The 27,887-nt window shown below is 37.0% G+C and overlaps 1 protein-coding gene across 2 annotated transcripts in view; it reads right to left on the minus strand.

Moving 5' to 3' along the window:
• Positions 1 to 9,643: 9,643 nt before the first annotated feature.
• VGLL3 (vestigial like family member 3) overlaps positions 9,644 to 27,887 on the minus strand; it is a 42,278-nt gene continuing 24,034 nt past the window's right edge. For both annotated transcript variants that reach the window (XM_087818105.1, XM_016196537.2), the window contains exon 4: positions 9,644 to 10,309. In XM_087818105.1, coding sequence (XP_087674231.1) covers positions 10,266 to 10,309 — 44 coding nt within the window. In that variant the 3' untranslated portion in view covers positions 9,644 to 10,265. The remainder of the gene's footprint in view (positions 10,310 to 27,887) is intronic.

Genomic DNA, 27,887 nt, shown 5'->3' on the forward strand with positions numbered 1-27,887 from the left:
ATTCTAATTTTTAGCGGACAAAACAAGAACTCATCAGTAAAGATATTAGGGAGTTGACATTTTCAGATAAAAAAAGATGTCAAAACAAAAAGTTTTAATTCTTCCAACCCATCATTCATTGTTTTAAATGAGATTTGAAGTTGACCAGAAAAACAACCATGATCCTTCAGACCAGAAGAATATGTTGAATTAGTTGACTCTGTATCCACAAGTCGCAAAGAATGTCTGCAATTGCAAAATCTGTCATAGCTCCATTTGGCTCATATCAACCACGTTACTCTTGCACACTCTTCTAAATTACCTTCCCCTTTCTGGCCATTGTCAGTTCCTCCTACTGTCTCTTTTATTCCAGTTGGCTAAGAGAGTATTAAAACACATTGACAGAAAATACATTCAGATGAACTATAGCAACAACTTTAAGGGAGCAGTATGGTGTTCTAAGATTCTTTTTTTTGTTAAATCTAAGTTTGAATCTTGACTCAGTCACTTGTAGACTAATGCCCTTGGGCAAGTGTTTAACTAATGACTTCCTCAATTGCCTAAATTACTAATGAAATGATTAATATAAAAATAGTATTTACTTAGTGGTAGAAAATTTATATACTTTAATCCCCTTAATAACTCTAGTAAGTAGTTACTTTCAGTATCTTTATTTTACAGATGAACACACTGAGATTTTAAAAGGTTCAGGAAATCATCCAAGGGTGGATGTACAACTTCTAAGTAGCATCACTAAAACTCAAATCCTTTTTTTTTTTTTTATGTTGCTAATAACTTCCTAAATAATGCTAACTACATACTGCTATTTGTAAGAATTCTTTAAGTTCATTTAATGTTCATGGTATATAGGAGAGTTGAATAAATGTCAGCTCCTATCTCTTTGTATCTATATAGTATGTTTAGTTTTCTCAAAACAGTTTATATTTACCATTTTATTTGATTTTTATCAACAAATTACCAGAAGAACTGGTCTGAGGACCCAGGATTTCTCTCTTCGCATTTGTTATCTCCTCTACAAAAATCCCGCAAGAAGAGACTTTCCTTTTTCTCTCCTGTCCTCCCTTGCTTTTTGGCCTCAGGCAGAAAGGCATATGCTTATTTTCATAAACAGCTGAGTGTCCTGATGTTTCAAAACCTGATACCACACATTTAAAATGATTACTCTGTGATCGTTGGGATCATCAAGGCAGAAAGCCACTCTCAACTAGACATTCGCTCCCTTGCAATGACAAGCCTTAATGGAATCCGGCCTGCAGAGTGTCTGGGCTGTGCGCGGGCTGGTGTCAGAGCAAGTGCAAGCAAGTTCCCCAAAGCTCAGCCTCTACAACATTGTGTAACTCAAGCATTCCTTCAGGACACCACCCACCTTTCCCCGTGGGATCCACTGAGATGATTCTCCTGGAGGCAGTGTGGACGTAGGGGGAAGGGCCTGGAGTATGTGCTTTCGGAAGATATTGTGGATGGGGGAGTGGGTGGAGACAAAGGGGGGGAAATGACAAGCCAGGATGGAAAAAATAACCACCACTGCCACCAAAATATTCTGCTCAAGGATGAGAGAGTACACCCTACAGCTGTCAGCACTGTTCAGCATATTTTGCATATTTACATATACCAAGTATTTCCAAACAGCCTTGTGTTTGTTTTAAAATCCCACACAGAGATGTCTGGTAAAGCTGTTACTGTGGAAAGCTTATTTTCTTGGTGATGTTTGCAAAACTGTTTTAAAATTTTGTATATACATCATAAGTGGAGCAGAAGAATCAGTCATTACCCACATTATAGAGACATCTGGGTTAGTCCATGTACCCATCAGACAACATTCAGAGAAAAACACCCATGTTCTAAAAAAAGAAGGCACCCGGTTGGTAGGAGTCAATTTTTTTAATTTAATTTTTTCCATCATCATTTATCCCCTCTATGCCCTCTTCCAATTCCACTTCCACCCATTCCCCCCTACCCCTGCAATCACACGCTGTTATCCACGTCTATGAGTTCTCGCTCTTTTTTTCCCTCTTTTGCGTAATCCTTCCATTCCCCCAACTTCCACCCCACCCCCCAGAGCTGTCCACCTTCTTTCTATCTTTAAATTGTTAGTTTTGATTCAATACAAAATGAAACATAGAGAATCACCCAATGATCTTCGGTTAGTCCTGAAGCCACCAGTGTTGCTGTTGACTCTCATCTTTAATTTATAAGTCTTTTGGCTTATTTTTTGTAAGAAAAATGGTATCACTGGATAGCTTTCTCATATAGCCGTTTTCTTTTGAAAACATAAAACACCACAAAACCACACATAGCCCATTTGTGAAAGATTAGGAAACTTCCAGCAGAAGGAATGGGGTTGTTTAAAGCTATATTTTCCTTTTAGCAAGATCCACAAGAAAGGGATAGAGTGTCGTGCTTAAAGGGGAACAGATTTTGTATTTTTTGGCAAGATATTAAATCCTCTGTTGCTATATTTGGCTCCCTGCAAATAGTCTCTCGTACAAGTGCAAAGTAAAGATCAATGCTGGTGTTCTTCATTCAGCCACAGCCAAACTTGGTATGGAAAGTAAAACAGTTGCGCTTGAGTGTTGCTTTTAAGAGAGTCTAGCTCATTTATTGATCAACAGCATTTTACAGTGTACGTACCTACTTTACACATTAAATGTATCAAAACATGTTTGCTTTCCATAACAGTGTTTCCACTGCTTAACTGATAACAGATGCAATGATTCAATCTAGACAGAAATGTTTAAAAGCTTTACCACGTCAATGTGGTCATATATATAGATATTTAGTCAAATGTGTATAAGCAAGTCAAATGAGATGCTTGGAGACTTAGAACATCACAGAATGGGCATATGTTCCCAAAAAGGAAGAAAACAATTAAATGGTAGTGATTGTCCCCAAAGAAAACACACTTCAGCTAGGAAGAATCTGCACCAGATGTCCTGCTCTCCGCCCCCCTGAGTGCCTGTCTGAAATAAATACCACGTAACCCTTTGGATCCCAAGGCATTATAATCACCATGTGAAATGTTTAATAGAGCAACAGGAATTTTCTTCATACGCAATTATTTAAGTGCAAATGAATCTTACACAAATGACCTTTGCAAACATGGAACAAGCCTTACTAGTTCCAGTGGTATAGTAAATTCCCCCAGATAATAAAGCTGGTTTTTGAAAAAACGATTGAAATCTAATAGTAATTGTGGTAGGTGGAATGGCTCCCTCAAAATGTTCACATCCTAGTCCCCAGAACCTGTGAATATGTTGCCCAACATTTAAGGACTTTGCAGATGGAATTTGAGATGGGAAGATTATTCTGGATTATCCAGGTAAAGCCAATGTAATTATAAAAGTCCTTAAACGTGTAAGAGGGAGGCAAAGAGGGCCAGAGCGAAGCCATATGAGAAGTATTTGATCCGAGATGGCTGGCTTTGGAGATGGAGGAAGGGGGCCATTAGCCAAGGACTCTACACCTTGAAAACTGCCCTGAAACAGATTCTCCCTTGGAATATCCAGAAGGAATGTAGCTGACACACGGATTTTAGGCCACTGAGACCAGGGCCGAATGTCTGACCTACAGAGCAGTAAGATAATGAATTTATGTTGTTTTAGGTCTTTGAATTTGTGGTAATTTTTTACAGCATCCATAGAAAACTTGTATCACTAGTGTAGTCTAAATATATGGCAGACTGTTCAAAAGCCTGTACCAAATTATTTCACCTGTAATGCTGGAAGGTCTACTGATTTCAATACTGATTTTCAGACTTTCCACTTTCATGTTAAAGATTCATTTCATAAAAGAGGAGACGACCTGTGTAGGGACACTCTAGCTTCCTTTAAAAATATAAGGTCTTGAACTTCTTTCTAGGTGGATTTCAATGAATGGTTAGGAAAGTTGTGTTTCTTTTTCCATACTATTTATAGCAAGTTTCCTATCAACAAATGTAAAAAATAAAACAAAACAAAATACGCCTCTTCCAAAGAGTCAATCAATAATTTTAGAAGTATTGTATTAAAAGATTCATAAGCTTCCTGCTGTTATATGATGTAGCCCATTTCACTTGCTCATCCATTACTAACACTTGTTTTATAATCCATTCCTCCTTGAAACATATACATTCCTTGGCTCTAGAAATTAATACCTCATTAAAAAAAAGACTATGATATTTTAATTTCCAAAGATATTTATAAGTTGCTTACTCAAATAAAAAGAAAACAGAGAGCTTCAGTTAATTGTCAAGATATGTAAACAAAACCAAAATGCTACATTAAATATAAACATTGAGTTCACATTAAATTATTTATTGAACACACTGAAGATGACATCCGTTTTTATTACAGTCCTCCATTATCTTATATCATCAACACATAGTTATGAGACCTGCATTTGAAAAGTGAATAGAAATATGAAAATGTCTTTCCCCAACCCAAGAAAAACAGAAAAAAAGAAATTTATAATTAGCTTTAAAGCACAAAATTTTATGAATTATATGTATTTTTGTAAATTAAGAATGACAACATAGCTAAATTTAATTTATCTTTCTGGAAATGTAAATTTAAGATAGCAAAAAATTGCTCATAAAACAACAAATCTGGAGTTTCACTGTATTTCAAGGTTGTACGATATTTCTATCATTAGTTTTCAGCTTACCTAATCAAGTGACAAATGTTTACCATACTATGTATTTTTTTATAAAAGTATATCATCTTACTTAGATTTATATGATGAAAACAAATTGAATCCATGTTTTCCTTTCAATATATGCACTTTAAAATGATACAAAAAATTCACATGAACACCCTTCCCTATATTGTATATCCAGAAAAACATATGGCATAGTATTTTTAAATCAGATATAATATCCAAGATTGTAAATATCCTAAGGAATTAAATCAAGTATGTAAATAATCATTATTAATTTTTGCCCTAGCCACAGCACAGGAAAAAATGTACATCTCTATTAGTATAAAGAGATACCATTTAAAAAGTTCACATCTTATGCATATACCAAAAAAGCTAAATAAAGAATCTTGCATACTAAAAGAATTATTCTTAAGTCAAAATTTAGTAGTCCAGAAACTCTTTGAAAGAAAGCTAATTGATGGTGACCTGCCCTTTTCTAGAAACTGTCATTGTTTACTTAAACAATGGAATTGGTAAAATACACTTACTATTTCTTGGAATTTTAAAAGGGGGTTCAGATAACTTTATTGGACTAAATTTGCAACTTTAAGATAACTAGTTTGATCAATTATTTGAAACTATAGAAATATTTTTCACACAAACAAAAAAAAGCACAATGGACATTAAAAGAAACAAGGAAATTAAGACATTTTAATAATAATGGCTATTTCTATACTTTGGGAAAGTGTATAGGGTAATATTCCCAGAGAGCACTAAAAGATAAGAGAAAAAAAAACCTACAGAAAAATCCTGAAAGTCTGTTCTGTGACCAATATCCATAACCAAATTACTAAGGTAATTAACATTTTGAAGCTATTGAGACTGAGGTCTCCTTGTAGGTCCCACTCATACCCCAATCTCCAGAGTCATGCACTTTTGTGGAGTTTATATATTCGTCTTCAACATGCATTATTGAACTAAAACTTTAACTTAATTTTTCTTAGACAACTTTGATCATAGTTTTAATGCTTTAATACTAGATTTAAAGGGTTCTTGGGCCATGATTTTAGGGAATACATTTTAATTTTTCTCTCAAACAAGCCTTAAATTTTCTAAAAGATGTGCCTTTTATCCTGGATGAAAGAATTAAACAACAAAACTGCATCCTTAGGGTCCTGCATATTAAAATTGGCAGGCGGACCGCAGCCTTGGTCTCAGTTTCTGCTTTCTGCTATCCTTCTTTCTGCTGTGAAGGTGATCAATCACAGGAATTCTAACTGCCATCAATACCCCTTTGTAACTGCAATGGTTCAACTGAACTCCTTCCATCTTCAATAACTGACACAGTGTCAACATCTGCTTCCAATAAAGTTGTTTCTTTTTTCTCAAGCAGAGTAAATCTGCTGACTGAGATCTTAAAGGGTTCTGGTTTTTTCTTTTTTCTCCCCTTTACATGTGGACAATTTTTTTCCACCATATTTTGCAATTTTTCCTCCAAGGCAAGTAGAAAAAAAAATTGAATAGTTTCAAAAAAGATGTTTTTATTCCAGGTGCTAAAGAAGCCCAAAATATAGCAGGAAAATATAAATTTTGGTGATTTAATAAGCTTGTTGCCTTAATTTTGAAGAAAATAATCCATAAGATCCTAGATGAATAAAATTTTGGAATATGAAAGAAAACTCAGAGTTGAACCTACATACCATTGAAAGGTTATTTTCCTTCATAAATGGCGCACTCAAATACTAAAGATAATTAAGAATTTTACATTTTATCTTCAACACCTAGTAGAAGGCAAAGATTCTCCTTAATTTGTTATTAATTCTGTTGCAGAAATGGGTATGGGAAGTAAAGAGGACATTTGGGAGATTAGTTTTATGATCTACTTAATCAACTGATAGACGTTTGTGGTAGCTGTTATTTATTGAACATCTACTATGACCCAATGATTGATTATAAATATATATGATTTCCAACCTTCACAGCCTGCAAGTAGGTACTGTTATCCCACTTTGCTCATGAGATAAATGAAACCCCAAATCACACATATTTAATTGTGGCTAACCCAGAATTCAGAGAATAACCTAATGCCTAACCCAATGCTCTTTTCCATTAATTCATTCTACTTCTTAATTCATACCCCCGTCAGAACTCTAACATAAACACTTTCCTTTTCCACAAGTTAATGCCATTGCCCCATTGACTTAATTCAGCTAATATTACCAAGAAAGTGACACTTGGTAAGAAATAAAATGCAGTTTCTTGAAATAGAGTTTCTGATTGCCCCTTTAATTACAAATGTAACATTAAACCAGACAGTAAATGTAAAAGTTAGATTCTGTCATATATCCTACAGGTCTTAGAGTAGGAATGGGCAAATACTACTTGCATACTGAACGAGTTCCTCAAAGGCATGTTTTATGCCAGTTCCTAGAACGTGTTTCTTTTTAAGTTTTTTTATAAAGTTAAAGAAGTTAATTCCTCAATTATTTGTCATCCACTAGTTCTCATTTGCAAAATTCAAAGCAGTCCTGACCATTTTTGCTTAAAATAATATTGTAAGTAATTTTAAAAGGAAAGAGAAAGAAGGAAAAACAGAGAGGGAAGTTAGGAGTGAATGGTTAACCTTCTTAAGAAGAAACATTGAATTTTTAAAAGTTTAGAATTCTTTTCAAATAAATGAGGAACCAATAACCTGTTAGGATCAAACTTATCACTATTATGTTGTTCCTTAGCTCATGATAGTTTAGGTTGAAGCATTAATTAGATGCCGAATACATTGGGTAATTTTCTAAGGTCTAGCTCTCAGCTCTTTAGGAAGCTTGAATAAATTATAAAATAGTCAAAGGTAGAATGGTTGCACAGGAAATTGAAGAGGGGGTGGTAGTTCTCAATAAAGCCGTTTGGAAGACTCTAAGTTCAACAGCATCATTTTGATGTGAGAAAACCAGACCCAAAGTGTGCTGGCATTTTAAACCTAAAATAAATTCAGAATACTAGGCTAAATTACAACTCCTCCTCTTTGATAATTTATGGTGGTAACAGTAATGTGATGATACCAAGGGGTGCCAGGCAATTACAGACATGCACTCGCTCCCTTTTCGCTTAGATTTGACCCACTCCTTGTACGTACAAGGATCTAATCTTTGCTGTGCCTGTTCAACACCTAGGCCTGTCCTCACAAACCTTTCCTGTGTACAGCAGAATTTAAGTCCCCAACTTTTCTTGGACCCCCCGAGCCAAGGAATATTTTTTCCTATGGTTGCCAGGAGTGACCCAGAACACAGCCTCAATTCAGGGTGAAGCTGTCTAATTGTCTGCTCCTTCAGTTCAATTCAGAGGGGCATAAGGAGAGGAGCAGAGAGCTCTTACATTTCTTCTCCTAACTGGGAAAAAAATGATTGAATGATTTAAATGAGTCGGTGTACAACACCGGTCTCAGAGACACTGGAAAGGAAGTTAATAGGTTCCCAGGGAAGAAGAGAAAAATAAATAATCCTCAGTGAGTCATCCCACGGGAACTACTGAATACTTGTCTTGGAAAACTCAGGAGGGCTCAAGATGAAACCAATTTTATAGATTGATTCAACTCTGTGTTCCACAGATTTGGGCAAATTACAAACAACTGTAATATATCAAATTGTGAATCAAAACGTGGATAATGTATCCAAGCCAGGCCCCAGAAATCTAAGTTCAGGTCCTTAGGAAGTAGACGATACCTTAGGTTTGGACCCCACATTAGGTAAAAGTGTGCATATCGTGCTAGGGAAGGTCTGATTAGGAAGCAGCAATTGGGGGGGGGGGGGGGGACTATAACCAGACAGTGGGCAGCTTTACAACTCACGAGATGCACCAGGAAAGAAAACTGGTACATCAAATGCAGCTAAGGGAAAGATTGGAAAATTTTCTGTGAGAACTCTGCCTTGCTAAGCAGAGGTTTTGTTGTTCTTTTATCTAAAATGTTCACATACAGAATATACACGATTTAAGGTGAAAACTGGTTGTTCACTACTAAGTATTGTATCTCACATGGGCGAGGACAGGGACAGGGAAAATTTGAGAATTTTTTTTTTTTTACCAAACAAAAACTTCTTTATAACATTAACTTTTTAACATGATCCATCTCTGAAAAGAGCTGAGAAAAATATTGGACATTGACTTAAAAGTCCTTAATATATCATTAACTGCTATTTTCATAACCTCTTTCTCTTAATGATAATTCCAACTTCACCTTATTTGGATTCTGAGGGCCATGTCAACTGGAATCTGGAGTTTTCAATAATAAATTTCAAATAACAAACTGTTAATTTATCAACCCAATTTCAGAAATTGTGGTATAAATCCAAATTGAAATTTCATTTTGCCCTAAGTGTTTTTCTTATAAAGAATTAAATCAGCTAAAACCAGATTTAAACCAAAAAACAAACATCAAACAACAACAACAACAAAAACCACTTGCAAAAACCTATGTTTAAAATATTTCATATACACTATATTAGTTTTCAATTCGTAATGCTGGTAACATTATCAGAAACACCCACTGAATTAAAGGCTTTGTAATGTGTCTAGTACCTTCCCAAATATTATCTCTTCAAACTATCTCCAGGAAAAAAAGTCCAGGTAAAATATGACCTTAAAAATTGCCATGCATGAATAATTAGGAACAAGAAAAATAAGTCACTGGCACTCAAAGGTAGCATGGTTAAATGCATTTTTTCCCCCAGTAGTTGGGTATAAACTCTTGTATAAACTCTAGTTCTATTTATCAAAGTCAGATTGTCTAGAAAGAGAATTACATACTCTATACAAATTCTTCATCTGATTGCAAGTTTATGCCAAAATTTTTAATCAACCTACAAGTACTCGTTGGGAGAAATCAAAGTAATCAAATGTTCTTTCTTTAGTGTGGTCATTAAAAAATTTCCTTTTCAAGCCATACATATATCCCAAAGCTGAGTAAGCGAGCACGGAACTCAACCTTCACTGAGAGTTGATGTAATACAACACTATAGTGGCTTGGCTATGGTGCTACTTTGTAAAACGGGAGAAACTATCAAACACTTGAGGTAACCTAGAAAGCACAGAGCATATCACAGACATCTTAAAGACAAGCATTTTAAACATTTTTGCCAGTGCTTCTCTGAGAGCAAGTTCTTTAAACAGAACTTAACAATTTTTACAATATTAAAAAAAATACATCCCTCAAAAATAGCCCATCAATGCTAAATCAAACTTTCTGTATTTCTACAAAAATAGATGCACATAGAGCTATAAAATTGTATTCCTGAAACAATGAGCATATTCCTCTGTGGTTCATCTTTTCCTGACAAGATGGTTGGTTCCCAAAAAAAAAAAAAAAAATTAAAATTAAAATTAAACCATGTATTGAGATAAAAGCAAGATAAAAAAAAAGAGTTGCACAGTTGGCAAAGGCTCAGATGAGGGGAAAGACGAACAAAAATGCTTTTCTTCAATGTCTAGGACCCACTCTGCTTTCTCAAGAAAAGGCTCCAAACCAAAGTCAGCTGGCAGACACGTCGACTTCTCCTTCAGTGTCTATTGCGTCTCACTGCAGGATGGAAAACCCTGGCAGCATCTGTTCCCAGTGGGCCCGTGGACTCACGCTCCAATCTGACTGACTAATACTGTGTGTTTCAGTACCATGGTGATTCCTTGCTCTTGTCTTGGTGCTGTAGACCTAGAAAAAGTGACAATGAGAAAAATGAAAAGCATAAATATATGTAACACTGGAAAAATGGGGCATAAGCTACAATTCACGGGATACAGACACTGGAAAGACACTCTAGGCAACTGCGAGGTATGGCCTAAGGAACTCATGATCTCTAAGGCGATCAGCTCAGTGCTTCAGCTCATAATTTTAAAAATGTCAACCAACAGGTGACAAAAATTCTAAACTAGAGTAGTGCTATTTGTACAGTACAAATCCTTTACTGTGGTTTTTATTTCCTTGGAGTATGAGTGAATAAAAAATGGATGGAAATGAAATAAACCATTATATTTCTAATTTCAAAGGGAGCTGATATTGGGGGGAAATAATGCAACACATCTTTTGGAGCATTTAGGCAGCACTTCAGTTAATACTTTAATCCTTTTCAGTAACAAAAATGATACTTTTTGGATAAAAGTAGTGAATAAATTCTAGTGTTACTTTGAAATGTATTCCATGTGGCATTGCTATAAATTACGGTGAGCAGTTGGACATGTTAAAAACAGAATCTAGTATTGTCAGCAAAATAGATATAGTTGGTTCACAGCTAATAGCAGAGACCTATATTCTATTTATAAATTTATTTATTTGTATCATATCTTCCTCCAGAAGATATTTAAGATGGCTTACAAAAATTCAAATTTCATAGAAAGGAAATACAATTTACAGGCAAATTTAAAAGAATAGTAACAAAAAGAAAATATGTGAACATGTGTGAATTACAACTCACAGCTAAAGTGATTAGGAAGAAGCTTATTGAAGAGGGAACAAAACAAAAAAAATGTGACTCTGAGCTTGTACTCATATAGTCAATAGACTAATTTCTGATATGTGAAATTAGATAGCTCAATTTACACCCACTTGAGGTCACTCTCTTCAGTTTCCTTTATTTTTGTCCTGGGGCATAATTGTTTGGGAGAGTAAAAATTCAGAATAATGGTTGCTCTTAATATGTTTAAAACCAAACACCAAAACATGAAGGTAAGGCTATTACAGAAGTGGGTAGAATGCAGCCTGATCGCTGTTGTGTGGGTGTGAGAATCACAGGCTTTTTAAAAAAATTTATCTTTATTATTGAAAGTATTACAGATATTCCCTTTTTTCCCAATTGACCTCTTCTACCCTGCACCCACTCCCCACCCCAGGCCTTCACCACACTATTGTCTGTGTCCATGGGCTATGCATATATGCATACCAGTTTTTCGGTTAATCTCTCCCCCACCGACCCATCCACTCTCCAGCCTCCCCTCTGAGATTTGTCAGTCTGATTCATGCTTCTGTGTCACTGAATCTATTCTGTTCATCAGTTTATTATGTTCTTTAGATTCCACATATAAGTGAGATCATGTGATGTTTGTCTTTCTGTGCCTGGCTTATTTCGCTTAGCATAACATTCTCCAGGTCCATCCATACTGTCCCAAACCATGGAATAGTATGCAGCTGTAAAGAAGAAGGATCACGTACACAGGCTGTCTCCTTGATCCTTGATCTACAACCAAGCTTGGGCTGGATGTCAGCAACAGAACCATTAAATGAGCCAGTATGGTTTTCAACTGCAATTGTTAAACAGCTGCAGTGGTTTCATTTCTTGTCCCTTCAACTTGCCAAAGAATTTTATAAAACAATGAGTATCATTACAAAACAGACACAGTTAGTTGTTGATGGGAGACATTAAGACAATCTACAAAACAGACTACATAAAGGGAGAGAGAACAAACAGGAGACAAGCAACTCACAGAACCACAAGTCACTATCTGAGTTCTGCAGCATTTGTGTACTGGGAAAAAGCAACACTTCGTGAAGAAAGATTAGTTCCATCCTAATGTTTTTCTCATGTGTACTAGTATGTTTAGATACAAAGTCAGTAGTTTTTTTCCCCCCATTTCAAAGGAAGAAGAGGAGCATGAGGGGAATGAGAGGAGAAAGAAGAGATAAAAGGATTTGGGGTATACCAATTCACTCTGTTTGCTTTACTCATTTTCAAATGATTGTGTGGTTAGAATAATTTACAACATACCCTAGTCTCTGTTGGGTGACTCTTATAATCTAAACCACCTTAACTGACAATCTGCTGACTGCATAAATATTTTTTTCATTATTAAAACGTCTCATCTTCTGTATGACTCAGTATTTCCACACTTGAAGACTCCATCAATCTATAGAATGTCAGCACCGCAAGTCATGAATAGTGTTGGAATCATCAAGTGGTTTGAGTGTCTTTTTTCCCCCCTTAAATAAAGGCAATCCCTAGTTTGCTTTGCAAAGACATACGACTCCTGCAGAATCATGTTAGCCTTTTGCTGTGGACAAGAATTGAATTACTTAACATAGCCCTAAATTTTCCAACCAGAATAACAGAAGGCATTCTCTCATTATAACTTCATCTCTTCAATTTTTTTTTGTTTTCAAGTCTTTGCATTACCTTAAAAAAAATCAATTCAATTCATCTATGACCTGAAATGCATTAAACATCTAAGGTGGTGAAGACGCATAAATCAAACCTTTGCATTAAAGCCAGATATTCATACCTGTAAATTTCAAAATAGGCACAAATAAAGCACAAGAAAGTGAACAACCACAAGCGACAGGCCCTACTTACTAATAAGTTGCAACAGAGAAGCAGAGCTATAATTTTTCCTATTATACAGTCGATGAGGCTAGATCGGGATATTAAAAAGCCACGCAGTACACTTAGTTTTCCCAGTAAGGGTTAAAGGACAAAACCATTAATCCATGAACTTTATGTGGTCTGCATATATCATTAACCCATAATCCTTATGTGATCTATATATATTTGGGATTTCCCTAAATTTTCTTACCAGAACACAGAATCCGCTGCTATGATTTTGCTCCTATTCGGAACTTTTTTGCCTTCTCGCTTCTCTAACTTAAATTTATATAAAATAAGATTATAACATACCCTGAAATATCCCCACTGGCTGGTTGTCTGAAATCACCCATATTTATCTTCTTGATATTTGTGACCCAGATTGGCTTTATCCTTTAATCAACGAGATTGTCAGTAGAAAGGAAAATAAACAGCATAAAACTTATGTTAATGAGCATTTTCTTAAGGCTGAATATGCCAGACGCTGTGGTAAGAACTTTACCTGAAATATTTAATGCCACTCACCATGCTATAATATCCATTTTACAAATGAGAAAATTGAAACTAAGAAAAGTTGTATAACTATCAAACAGTTGAAGTAGTTTGATTGAAAATGAGGTAGTCTGATGTCAGGGACAATAGTCTTAACTACAATGCATATGGCACCTCCTATATGGGCTCTATAGGCTGTGACACTATCCTGTACTTCCATAACTCCATAAAACCAATTCAAGGAAATGTTAATGCATTTTTATGCTCTTTTTACACTGTTTAGAAACACTTTGATGTAACAGAACCGATATCAGGATTAACAAAATAGCCGTCTTAGTAATTTTTTTTAACTATATATCTGCAATGTTTTTCCTGGGACGTAGTCAATGATTACACAGTAGTTTGTTATAATTCCTATGAAGACTACATACTTTAATCATGCAATAGGATATGTCATATTAACTGAAATGCTTTTTGGTATATAACCACCACCACCCCCAAACCTCCCCAGTGTGAACACTGGAGACATGAGATAGCCATTTGGCCTAGGAGGTCATTGTGAGAAATGAACCTGAAAACAAAGACATCACATTGTTGGCTTTGGAATTTGGGAGTCTGGGATTCAGTTAGAAGAAAAACCTAAAAAGAAACGTCAGCCACAGACCCCATTCCTCACTTCATTTCTATCACCACTACACCTGACCACCAAAAGGAAAAAAAAAATCCAGACCCAGGAAGAGAGCAAAACAGTATGTACATAAAAAAGAAATTTAGACCATGGTTGGTGCGGCTCAGATGGTTAAGCGTCATCCCATGCACCAAGAGGTCACCGGTTCAATTCCTGGGCAGGGCGCATGCCTGAGTTGAGGTGTCAATCCCCAGTAGGAGGCAGGTTGGAGGCAGCCAGTTGATGTTTCTTTCTCATCAGTATTTCTCTCTCTCTCCCTCTCCCTTCCCTTCTCTCTAAAATCAATAAAAAACATTACAAGAAAAAATTTAGGAAAATTAGGAGTAGGAGAATAGTCTTGGTCAAGGAAGATTATAATATGATCTCCCTTTAAAATTTGAACAATCTGTCTGTTGAACTCATTTTCTGGCTGATATTTTTGGGAGGTAATAGCTTCACAGATTTAACTTTTGCAAAAGATTCTGTGAATAAAAGCAAAGATAGGAATAAAAGAAAAGCCTGGAGAATTCCCCCCTCCCTAGATCCTGAATTTTCCGTGGGCTCTCCGAAAAGGGTATATTAATTAGCTCAGAAATAATTCTGGTGAACTTGCTAGTATGTCCCATAGCTATGATGTGGGTACCCCATGGCAGAAGGAATGGCATGGGCCACACCACCTGAGCATTTTGGAGGATTACAAACACTAAGAAGCTGAACTCAAGTTAAATAGGTCATTATCAGGGGAGCACAGTACAGAGAATGCACAGGGAGACAGAGTGGGGGGTGGGAATATGCTTGGAGACAAAGGTCAGGATAGGATTGAAATGACAAGACCAAGAATCAGACAGCAACCTCTTAATTGACAATTTGTGAGTTGTGACTAACTCTAGGAGTAGAGAGAAAATCTCAGGGAGAAAATGAGGGAAAAGTCTGAGAGGAGGTTTTATCTTTATGTGGAAATTTATTTATTTATTTATTTATTTATTTACTTATTTATTTATTTTAGAGCTAGGGTATGGAGGGAAGGAGAGAGAGAGAGACATTCATTTGTTGTTCCACTTATTTGTGCATTCTTTGGTTGATTCTTGTACTGTATGTGCCCCGACCATGATCAAATTCTAAACCTTGTCATACTGGGACAATGCTCTAACCAACTGAGTTACTGGCCAGGGCTGGGAAATTGTTTTAAACTAAACCCAGTGGAGATATCATTGGGTTGAGCTAAGAATATTCAGAATTGATGTGGTTAAGTTTTCTGCTATTGAGTAGAAATGAATAATAAATTGGGCTACTGAAAAAGTGACACTCTGGAACACCTGAGTTGTGGGGACTATTTTTAGCCACATCCACTAGAAAAGCACGTGGAAGCATAATTGCTTGACACCACTAACTATAGCTCTTAAGGAAGTTAAATATGTTTCCAATTAATTTTATTGCTGGAGATAAAAAGGTAACGTGGTAAACATACACTGGGGAACATGCTGTTGATATGAAGAGAAGAAAAATAGAAACATGGAAGTGTGGGTAGAATATTTTATGACCTAAAAGAACATACTTAAATAAATAAATATAAACTTTTCATTTCATAGATAATAAGAGGCGAAAATCCCTTTTGAATCAGAATGCTTACTATTAGATCGTAAGCTGATAACCTATTCTTACATTAAAAAAACACACACGAATCTCTGCTTTAATAAAGACGTCATATTCATTATAAAATATAAATATATACATCATTGTATTGGATGCTGTATCAAAATATTCAACCTTCACCAACAGCCTGACCTCTAACACTGACACATTGAGAAATGATCACAAAGAAAGTGATGCTAGAGACAGTCATACGATCTTCTCCTCCTTTATAGAATTATCACTGGTAATGATCATACAACTGCATTTATTTGTCTGAGCCGTGAGACAATTGGTTTAAATGCTAGTTAAGAATTTCCAGATAAGATCTACATGGGGGTAGCACCTTAACACTAATGTGGGGGGAGGGAGGTAAGAGTGAGAGAAACCCAGTTTGGGAACTATGATTTCATTTCAGGTGCATATCAAGATAGATCATGTTCAACCACCATGGAGACCCCCTTTATTCTTTTCTTTAAAACAACATAAATTTCTTGTTTGAAAATCAAGTTATGGAGTATTTAGGAAGTAAAAAGTCTACATAATATCCCATCATCAAACACCTTGCTCAGTATACTTTGGATGTACACACAGACTCACACCCAATATATCCGTTGTGCCTTATACTGTAAATTACACAATTTTCTATAGCTCTACATCATTTGAACACAGACACACACACATGCATAAATGTGTGACTATATATTACTTATGTGAATATTTTAGTAGATAAGATAAATTCCTGAAAATATGCTTGCCGAACCCGAGCCTTTAGGTGCACTTACATTTGCATATTTCTTTGCAAGGGGCTAAATGTTTCAGGAGGTATCTTTACTATTTATTATTATTATTATTATTATTATTACGAATGAAGAGGACCTAATTGTTTCAATTTGCACTTCTCCCAGCATTAGTGAAGCTGACCATCAGTGATTAGGGCATTTCTTTCTGTGTGCTTATCTTTGGCCAATTTTCTATGCTTCTAAGAAACTATTTTCCTCATTGATTTCTAAGTGTTTTTGTATATTAAGCATATAAACTTTTTTCCTCATATATTACAAATATTTTTGCCAGGTTGATGAGTACTAAGTACCTCCATACTTAGTACTTAGTGTTGAACAATAATTCGTTTCAAAGTCATTCCAAATAAGATGTATTCTTGAACCAGAAAAAAAGATTAAATTTATTATGACCCTTGAATTACAATTACCTTCTTATCATTACAACTTTTCACACTGAAACTATGGTAAAAGACCCCTAACTGTGACCGTGTAATCATTTATTAGCAGAGGGAGGTTTTTCTGGATATGAAGATGTTTCCTCAAGGCACATTTAGAGTTGACTTGAAATCTCCACGCAGTAGTACTGTCAGAAACAATGAGGTGAAAACTGTCTGAACTTGTCAAAATATCTTTAAATTCAGATTCAAGAAGTGTAGAAACATAAAACCCACTGAATCTCACGTTACCGGTAGACCATGATTTACTAAGTTCTCATAAGCAGCACAGCACCTGCACACCCGAGGCCACATTGCAGGTGACAAGCGGTTTAGTGCCCAGCTGTCTCCCGCTGCTCCCGCTCCTCCAGACCCAGACAGAGAGCCACCTTCGTCTGTCTGCCCTCTAGAACCTTCTCCCCCCAAACCCCCAAACCCTCCCAGGCACAGAATCCTCAGCCTTTGCCCCTAGCGACACCCATTTCCTCGGATGTGTGCATGTTAAAGGCCCTGGCGGAAGGGAGCCTGCAAGTACTTTAGGAACCAGGATATGGAGCTCCAGATCTGATGATCAGTCATTCTAAAACCGGCCTTGCGGACAATATAAAATACAAATCACAGAGTTGGGTAGTTTTTTCATCAGAGTGGCAATCCACCACGCTCAAAATCCGCATGTCAGTGTGATAGCCTCTCGGGTGGAAGAAGCCTGGGATCAGGAGGTGCAATGCGGAATGCAGGCTCTGCTGGCCAATTCAGAGACCTCAATTTCAAGAGCAGATATAACAAAACTTTGAAGACAGAGGCAAGGAATAAAGGGAAAAGGGAGAGGGGAAGAGTGAAATGGAACACCCTCTGTAATTTCTTCTACAGATTTTCTCCCAGGGCTGGAGAGGAGCAATTCCAAAAAATGCTTGGATCACTTATTGTAACTGAAACCACAAGTTATAGTACTCTCAAGAGATTCTAACTATCCAGACATCTGTTGGATAACAAATACAGCCAAACATGCATCTTTAAAGAGGTTTCTAGGTTATGCAGTGACAGCTTTATGATCCAGAAAATAGATCATCCAACCAGAGGAAGAGCTAATCGGGATCCATTGCTTATCCACAAAAACATAATTAGGGACAAAACACTGACACAGGAAACACTTTACCTGGGAGTACGAGTAGGTTAGGCATGAGATTTTTAAAAATCACTTTAGAACTGCAGAAATACAAATCTATTCTTATGCCTATTTGGTTTAAGTAATCAATCTCTCCATTAAATCAAAACATATTGGAAAATATTTGGTAAGAAGGAGATATGTTGCGTATATATCAATTCTACATTAACATCAGTAATTTTTCACAAGCTCGCTCTCTGACATTTTCCAGAAAAGTCTGTCTAATCCAAGAACACATAAATAGAAACGCAATGATTATGAGGAGGCTAAGCATCATCTGATACTGCTCAAACAAAGCAGCCATGAAAATAACTATTATAACACATGCTGTGGTTGACAAAAATTGTGAAGTTAGATCTCCAGTACGTCAGGCTGCATTCAAATGAAAAACGGCACATTCTGCCTCTCATCGGTCTCTTGCAAGACTTTTTTTGGTCATCTTTTTGCCAAGGAATTCCGAACATGTTGGCCACAGACAACTGTTTGTGAAACCTTATATTGTTGATAAATAGAACAATAAGAGAAGAGTTAGGCAGCCTGACAGAGAATAAAGAGAATCTGTAAATTCCACAAGCCATATAGAATTTTTGTATATAATCGTTGCAGCCTGTTTGAAGGCTAATGTAAAGTTGTCTGGGGACAAGTTCTGAAACAGATTTCTTCTTGGGAGTTGTTTCTTTTAGATGGACCCTTATGTGCTATAGGGGAAATAGCAAAGCATTATCGAAAAGATACTTTGTAAGACGCTGGCCCCTGAAACAGGCCTTTTTACCCTTTGAGTGACTTGCCATTTGGAGTCATGCTAGAATTACCCAGGCGTGTTTTTCAGCCTCTACAGCTCCCCTCTCAGGTGAGCAACATAAGTTTCTCTTGGAAGGACATGACAGTTTGAAAAAGTCCCCAATCCCAACCACAGCTAGTTGACGACAACTCCTTTAAGAAACAATCAAAAGGTGACTGAATTGCCTTATGTTGCTTACAATTAAAAAAAAAAAATTCAAAGAGCTATCCATAAAAACTTGTTTACAAAATGAATACTCGAATGGAAAATGAATCCGTTTCTAGTTCACAGTTTTTAAAATGAGCAAGCATTAATAGAGTTTGGGTGAGTTTAATTACATGCATAGTTTAATGTCCTTGCTCGGTACATAAAATTTCATTTGGACCTTCGTGAGTGACAAGAACAAACATCCTCAGCAATACATAAGCACAATGGCATAGGATGTATTTCTTTTAGTGCCCTCTCATTCCACGTGGCACACTATTTGTTCTACAAAGAGAAAACTATGTTTAAACACGTCTTGAAGTTGTACATCCTGATAACTCCTCAAATCCTTCTTTATTCTTTATCCCACCTCTCCCATTGTCTGCCCAACCAAGAAAAAACACCCATTTCTTATTGTATGGCCAATACCAGCACACACCACTACTAGGAAATTTAACTCCCAAAATATCACAGCTAATCTTCAAGAACAGAAATGAATTAAGTCAGATACAGCCCGGAAGTGGCAGAGGCATTTAAAGCCAGCGTCTCAATTATTCATGATCTCCAGCGTGAATTTCTTTTTCTGTTTGAAATGCACCACATTTATTAAGAATAAGGAGAGCTTTCGTTCTGCCTCATATTTACCATCTAGAAAACACAAGCATGGGCCTCAGTTCATTGAAACCTCCTTGCCAGGAATGTCAAAGGAGAACACATTGTTTTCATTTTGCATCTAAGGAAGAGGTTACAGACTTATTCAACCTAACGAAGCTAAGTGGTGATATTGGTCCCAGAGTCTATGTTTTCGGTCCTCTGCTTTTCCCATACCCATCTCTACAACTCTGCAAAGTTCCCTATATTGGCATCATTTTTATGGGTCCCTAAGTGATTTGATGGTGAGGAAAATTAATAAAATTAATATATCTTTTCTCCTTTTTCTTTACCGGTTTCTGTTTCACACACATACACATACACATACATACATACATACATACATATGATTTTTTGTTCTAAACGCTTCTCTTCTCCTCTTTAAACTCAAATTAGTGACCCCAATATCTGCAGCCCTTTAAGGAAACACACATTGGCCAGCTAGTTCTCTCTGCTTTCATGGAGTTATAGGTACATGCACACACCGCACACACACATGTACATACGGGATTGCTTGTCAACCGTTTTTGACAAGAAGTGCACATATATGCTCTTCTGTAGCTTTTGTTTTTTTAGTCAGCAACACCACATAGAACATAATTCACTCATAGATCCCCTTCTCCGTGGCAGTCACATGACTCCAGTACTTTGCCACTGTGAACGTTGTCACAATAAACAACTTTGTACATATATCTTCATATGCTGCTGCTCATATTTATGTGGCATAGACTCGCGGGGCCAAAGTTGATGAGTATTTTAAATTGTAATACATTTTCTAGTTAACTTCTTCAAAAAGCTTATAACTTTTTAATTTTCTATCAGCAATGTATGAGAAATAGCATTTTCCCTAAAGCAAAATATATTTTACAGGGATTCAAGTTGACACACACACACACACACACCCACACACACACGCACTCCCACTCACGTGCACATGTGGTTACTGGTATTATTAAGCAAATGCATCCTAAAACATGCAGATTCCTCTCAGAAAGCCTCTGCACTCGGCCTGTAGCTAGGAGGATCCGTGAGAACAACTCCCGTGCTTTGGGCAGTGTGACATATGGCACCATGCTATGGAGTAAGGCCCAGGGGAGAGCCTGGACAAGATCGCACGGCTCTGGGACAGCAGTGGAATTTCATTAAGGCCCTGCAGAACCCAACACTGACAGCAGTGCTCTGGAATGCATTTCTCCCTCTGATTCACCATCCAGGTCCTTTTCATGCAGATCTCACTCTCTGGCTGGGATCGCCTGGCGTTCTGCATGCATCTCCAAGATGGTTCCCATTACCCTTCTGGTCACGAAATTGTCATTCTGGACATGTGCCCTGTACAACTAATGCCATTCAAGAGTGCATAAATGTCTTAGCACACCTTTGGTGATTTTTTCTCTCTCAGTGAAAAATAAACTTATGACAGAAACCAATGAAAAAGTTTGGCAGAAAGTGCAAAGCAATTGGTTGTTAATTACTAGAGTCCTTGTTGCTATCAAATAAATCATAATAAACTTTTCTAAAAGTCCAGAGAAAGTATTAGTTCACAAACATTCTGCCTAGAGTTTTTTGTTTTTTTAAATCAGCAACTATTGCCTTGTGACATTTTAACTATCCGAACTCAGATAACGCCCCCTTTACTGAACAGTGCAACTGCCACTGAGAAATCAGAGTCCTGGGGCTGGCTTCTATAAAATGCTATTTAATGTATCTCCCTGCTGAAATCAAATGATTAGAAGTAAACTTCTAGGCTTATGCTATCTTATAACACTGAAGAAAATTTCTCATTTCCTCACCATTTATATGAACCACTAATAATGTCAGGATAGGCTTCAATGAATCACTAACCCCATAACCTTCAGAATTGCAACAACAAACATATATACTCAACGAGAAGAGGTAAAGTCGGAGGGAGGGAAACTGTCTTTTAGTTGGCCACCTTCAATATAGGTTACTTTGATGTCCTCTCTTTTCTAGGGTGAAAAATACCTTAGTGCTTTAATCTTTTCCACAAATCATACTATCCTGTTCATTATTACTGTGACTCTCTGATGATTTCTCTCCTAGCTTACCTTGTGTCTCTCTCATTTTGAAGTCTGGAATGGGAGAGCATTAGGACATGAAGCAAATATTCAAATACCTGAGGTTAGTGACTCTTGGTTTCTTTCAGTCTTTTTTTTGCAAATGTATATGTTCAGAGAGGGAAATAATTTCCAAGAGGTTATTGGCTATAAAGCTCTATGATTTTAATTCTCGTGTTATTCTCAATAACACTAAAAAATTAGTCACATTTTAAAAGGGGATGTTAACATAGTTTAGCATGGTCATTCCGAGAACGTTCACACACTCACTGTCTTTTTTGCCTGCGCTTGTCAGCACCAGACCACCTGCAAGAAGGCATGGGCCTTGAGACGGCAAACTTACAGGTTGGATGGAAAAGCAAGTTGTAACTTGACATCCATCCCTCCTTCCTGGAGAGAAACTTCCTCTCCATTTGCTGTTCTAGCTCATAGCTATTTTCACTCTGCTTTTCTATTTCCTGCATTTGATAAAACAAAGATATATATGTTTCTACTAATGAACAGCAATGTAAAGCATCTGTACAGCATTAAGCAAGACTGATCACCGTACCTTAACAACTGAAATCGTTTAATTCACCTGTCTTAAAGGGAACACTATATAACAATTTGGAGCAATAATAATTACAACTTAAATCTCATTAAAATATAATTTTTATAATTTGTAAATGGGGGGCCCTATCACAAAACATTCAGATTAAAAGATCCAGATTAGACTAGAATTTTTAAATGTAGGTTACAGGCCTTATACCATAAAGAATTCAGAAAACCTTTTAAGGCCACTTGACTTTTATGATATTATCAGACACAAAGCGTCTATGAGAAGCATAGATCAGAAGGATATTTGTGTCCTCCAAACGTCCCCGTTGGTGGCCAGTGCTCCCTAGCTATTGTCAAACTTTAAGTTCTCAATTTTTGTCCCAGGTTTCTTATCAGGATAATTCTATTCACAGGTTTATCAAGCTCATTGGTATGGAAGTCTCTTCAGAAATAATTCAGTTTATGCCTCAACACCTGAGAGAATTCTAGAAACACAGCTTCCTGTACTTAAAGAAATGTTCACAACCTCCATTGAGTAAATCATTTGTAGATCTAGTAGCTACTGCAGTTTTGTTTTTCTCTGTTTAGCAAGAATAAATGCCCCACGCTATGATACATAATCTTGATTTCACTGCATAGCTGAGGATGTGGTTGTTAGTGAGAGATGAACCAGATAGTGTTTAATATCCGGCTCTTGTCATCATTTGAAGGAGAGTCATTCAGTCACCGAATCTGCTCTTTCTGCCAGTGTATAGCTAATGTTTACATGACCAATTTTTTGAGAAGGCGGAGGTACGTCAACATATTAAATTCTTTTTACCTCCAGATTTCCTGGACCTGTACTATAATACAGAATATTATTTTGGGGGGTAGGGGTAACTTTAGCCTACCTAAATACAACTGACCGAAAAGAATATGTGTGCTCCAAGTCTAAGCTGCTTTTGTACATTTTATATTGAGTACTTGTGACTTTCCTCAAAGTAAAAAACATCTATAACTTTATAACACAATTGTAGCTAAAACAACATGAGGGATCCTAAGAAAAATAAATCTGTGACTCTAGAGATGAAAACAATCTCAAGGCATGAGCAGCTTGTGTTTGTAAAGAAGTAGTCCTACCACAAAGCCTGACTGCTTTTTCCTTTTGCTAAATTTGAAAACAGTGGATGAAGTGGAAGCTATAAATAAAGTCAACTCTGTATTTCAGTAAAAAGACCTCATTAACAAATCTTGACTTGAAAAATTAATTCAAACTGGCTGGGATATGGAACACTGTATGTCTTATTTTAGGGAAATGTTTGGCAGTAACAGGAAATAAGAATGTCAGCGTTTCAGTAAAATGCATTGTATGGCTATGGGCGCTGAAAGATGAAAGGTAGGTCAGAATTTACTTAATGTCGTCACACAAAATCTAAGCACGACAGGAAGGGACGTAGTCTTACATTCATATAGGTATATCTAATGCTATATTGTATCACAGTCACAAATACGTCCACATTTAATGCTTTTTCCTGACATAAAGGGGCCTGTACAATGCACAGCTCACTGCAGTTGGTCTTCCATACCCTGGACCCTCCCTTCATCTTACCCTTCTAGGTATTTATCTTTGGCCCAAGCTACCCTTCTTAACCTGCCTCTCTACACTAGCTTAATGGAAGGTGAAAGTCAGCGATAAAAATAGAAAACTATGGTTTTTATTATGGGGGGGAAACTAAGCTAAATAGCATTTCCCAAAGAGCACTGCATGAAAAGATAAGTATGCTAAAAACAAAATGTGCCCATAAGAAAGTCCGAGTGGAAAAATCTCCTATTAAAATTTAACATGTTTCTTTACTAAAGAATGTGTAATAACTTTTTACATGCTACAGTGAATTGTGATCGCACAGAGAGGTATGCAGCAGGCAATGCTAATTCATTTCACCATGGGCCTTTTCTTTTTTCCATTAAGCTCTCATTATCACATGCTGAAACTACCGTTCCCATGAAACCCCGTTTTGAGACTGTTAAAGGGAGTGGGAAAAGCCTAATGTGGGATTTGATATAACAGCATTTTGGTAACATGGGTATTTGCACGAGGAGGGTAGATACAGATGTCTTATGATCATATCAATAGATATATAATATCTATTCAAAAAAGGGGAAGCAATAAGTGGAAACAAACCAGGTATGACAGGAAATAGAGCCAGGACACAGGTAAAGCAAGCGAGGTACCCTGGGTGCAAAATTTAAGAAGACATGTGTAGGCAGGACTCAGAATGAGTATTTCTTCAAGCTTCATGCCTAAGGCACCTTGCTCTCCTCACCCCAGTTTGGCACCTTCAGAAAAGATGGGCCGTTTCATTTAATTCTTGGGAAAGAATTTTGCCTACAAAACATCAGAATTCTATTACTATGTTGTATAACAACTTTTTAAAATTAATTTCATATATAATAAATGTCCTTTGAAAAAATGTCAAAAACTATAGAAGTATATAAAATAAAAAGTGAAGTTCTCTCAATCTCACAGTTCTGCTCTTAGGTATATACCCAAGAGAATTGAAAACAAAACTTGAACATGTGGGTTCACTGTAGTACTATTCTTATTAGCCAAAAATAGAAATAAACCAATTCATAAATAGATAAATGAAATGTGGTGTATATATATCCATACAATGGCATAGTATGCACCCCTAAAAAGGAGTAAAGTTCTGATACATGCTACATGGATGAATCTTAAAAACATGGGCTAAGTGACAGAAGGAAGACCCAGAAGGCCACATATTGTATGACTCTATCAACCGTCCAAAGAAAAAAAGTAGATTAGTGGTTGCCGGGCCATATGGGTGGGTAGAAGGAAACTGGAAATGACTCCTAAGAGATATGGGATTTCTTGTTGAGGTGATAAAAAATTGTCTGGAATTAGACAGTGGGGATCATTGCACAACATCGTGAACATACTAAAAACCAGTAAATTGTATATTTTTAAATGGTGCAGTATATGACTTAAGAAATATATTTCAATAATAATTTAAAATCTAAAAAAGTGAGGGTGTGTCCCATTCCCTTTTATAGCTATTATGCACACGGCACATTTGTAAATGTTTTACTTCATTAGCTCTTTTAATCTTCAGAACCCAGAGGCATCTTTTAAAGATAAACTGAGGCATCCACGGGGTTAAGTAATTTGTCCAAAATCCTGTAGCTAATAAGTGATAGAGGTGGGCTTATAAAATCAAACAGTCTGTCTTCAAAACTCAGGATGGCCACAAATTACTGAGTAATATTCATTAGAAGTGGAGTTATATACTTCCAGATAATTTTCATTGAGGAAGTGCAGGTGCACACGTGTGTGTGTGCCTGGGTAGACAGATAAAAATTACACACACAGGACCATGTGGGGGTCAGAAAACTACAGCTCATCAGCCAAATCAGGCCCACTGTCTGTACATATACACAGCCCATGAGCTAAGTATGGAAAGATGGATTTTATATTATTATGTGATTGAGAAAGAAGGAAATAAAAAATAGTAGCATTTGATGACATGATAAGTATATAAAACTCAAATCTCAGTGTCCACCAATAACTTTTTATTGGGACACAGCCATCGTCATTTATTTAAGTCTTCCCTGCGGCTGCTTCGGCACTACTGAAGCAAAGCTGAGTAGTGGTGACAGACAGCATGACCCTGCAAAGCAAATAATTCTATCAGGCCCATTACAGAAAAGTTTTGCTGACCCTTGGATTTTATCATACATAATACTCTAGTAAAATTTTCTTCGGTCATTAAGTTTTATATTATGTCCAACCTTCTAGATTTCTTACAGATGGCTGCAAAATAAAAATGCACCTACTATCGCTAAACCCTTCTTCCCCTACTGATGAAAATGTCACATCCTTTACCAAACTGCTTTCAAAACGGTTGCAACAACTTATCGCCTAATGGAATGTACCTGGATGTTGAGAAGTTTATCATCTGTCCCACCTGAATGCAGGCTCTTCCCTCAGCTGCTCAGTAGCTACACGACCCTGCTGCTGAGTCCTGAGCTGAGCCACCTCTTTGGGCTGCACGGTGGGGTCAAGGTTGCACAGATTGGACAGAAGAGCCCATCTCTCATTCTTCTCAACCACCCTACCTCCCTAGCTTGGGCCTGTTACACAGACACTTCTGTTCTTTACTAAGTAATTAGAAAAGTGGAAGAAGAGCTACTACCCTTTTTTTATCCACTTGTAGTGGATATTGTAATGCGCCACTGAGCCACTGATCCCTCCCCATTCTGTGCTGAGACACTCACTCCCCTGGTGTTGGCAGCCCATGACTTTCAGCTGTTTCTCTCTTCGGGAATTGCCTCCAGCCGAATAAAACCATCTTGCCTAATGTCATGTCCCCTTTCCATAGGCAAACCCATCCAATAACCAGTCAATGCAGGAATGAAAAAGCCCATCCACCTCCATTTAAGGCAGGACCATTATAAAAAGCCATCTACACTCCAGAGCTCCCTGTAGAATCAGCTAAAGCTCAGTTAAACTTAACCATAGTGAGGCTCCTCCTACACAATTCTTCTCACACACCAAAGCTGTTGTCCTGAGAACATCACCCCATGAATTGTCTACAATCAAATCTGCATCTTAGAGCCTGTTTCTTCAGAAAACTGCCCTAAGACACTCCTCTCTAGCTCTTCCCAAAGGAAGAGAGATGTGATATTTGATACGATATCTGCGTTTAGGGGGTGACAATGAGCTCACACGGCTCAGCCCCTCCTCTCTCTCTCTGGGCCAGCCCCCACGCAGCGGTGTGCACCTCCACCTGCTACTGCCCATTGTAGGGTAAGCACACCAGGGTCATCCTTCAGATTACTCTTCTCAGATTTCTTTCACAGTAATGGTGCTCCAAATTGTGTGACACGTAAGATGACTATGGGGAAATGCCTCTGAGCTCTAAGGTTCTCCCTAGAGTTCGATCTCCCAGAATCTAAATTTAGCCCAAGATACTATAACATCCAGCTGTAGCAGTAAACTTAATCTAGGATCTGCAATTTAACCTGATCAATGACTATGCTAATAATTTGATCTTTATTTCATTAATTCCATTGTCTTTGTTTTCTCATTTGTGTCAAAATGATGGGACAGGGATGGATTATGATCTTTATCCTAAACCTACACTCACCAAGAATAGCATCGTGTACGTCCAATAGGTAAATCTTTACTCCTCATTATTAACCATGAATAGTCTACATTAATAGTCTAATTTACATACATATACAGAGAGGTGCTGCCCCAGCAATTCCTTAGATAGCGACAGGTCTTAGTTCAAACCGAACTTGTGTATTTGAAATTTAGGCAAGCAATTTTCAAGTAGAAAAACTGAGCCCGTTTCCTTATTTGTAAATGAATTTTAAAGATGACCCATTCAGAATTAGTTTAAGAATTAAGAGCAATAATATATATAAAGTGCCTCTGGCAATACCTTATATAATGGGTACTCAAAAATGTTAATTCATGGCTCAGAGAGAACAAAACTGCTCTCCCTCCCACTTCTAGAACGT

This window comes from Miniopterus natalensis, chromosome 6 (assembly GCF_054644295.1).
Source record: "Miniopterus natalensis isolate mMinNat1 chromosome 6, mMinNat1.hap1, whole genome shotgun sequence".
Classification (NCBI taxonomy): Eukaryota; Metazoa; Chordata; class Mammalia; order Chiroptera; family Miniopteridae; genus Miniopterus; species Miniopterus natalensis.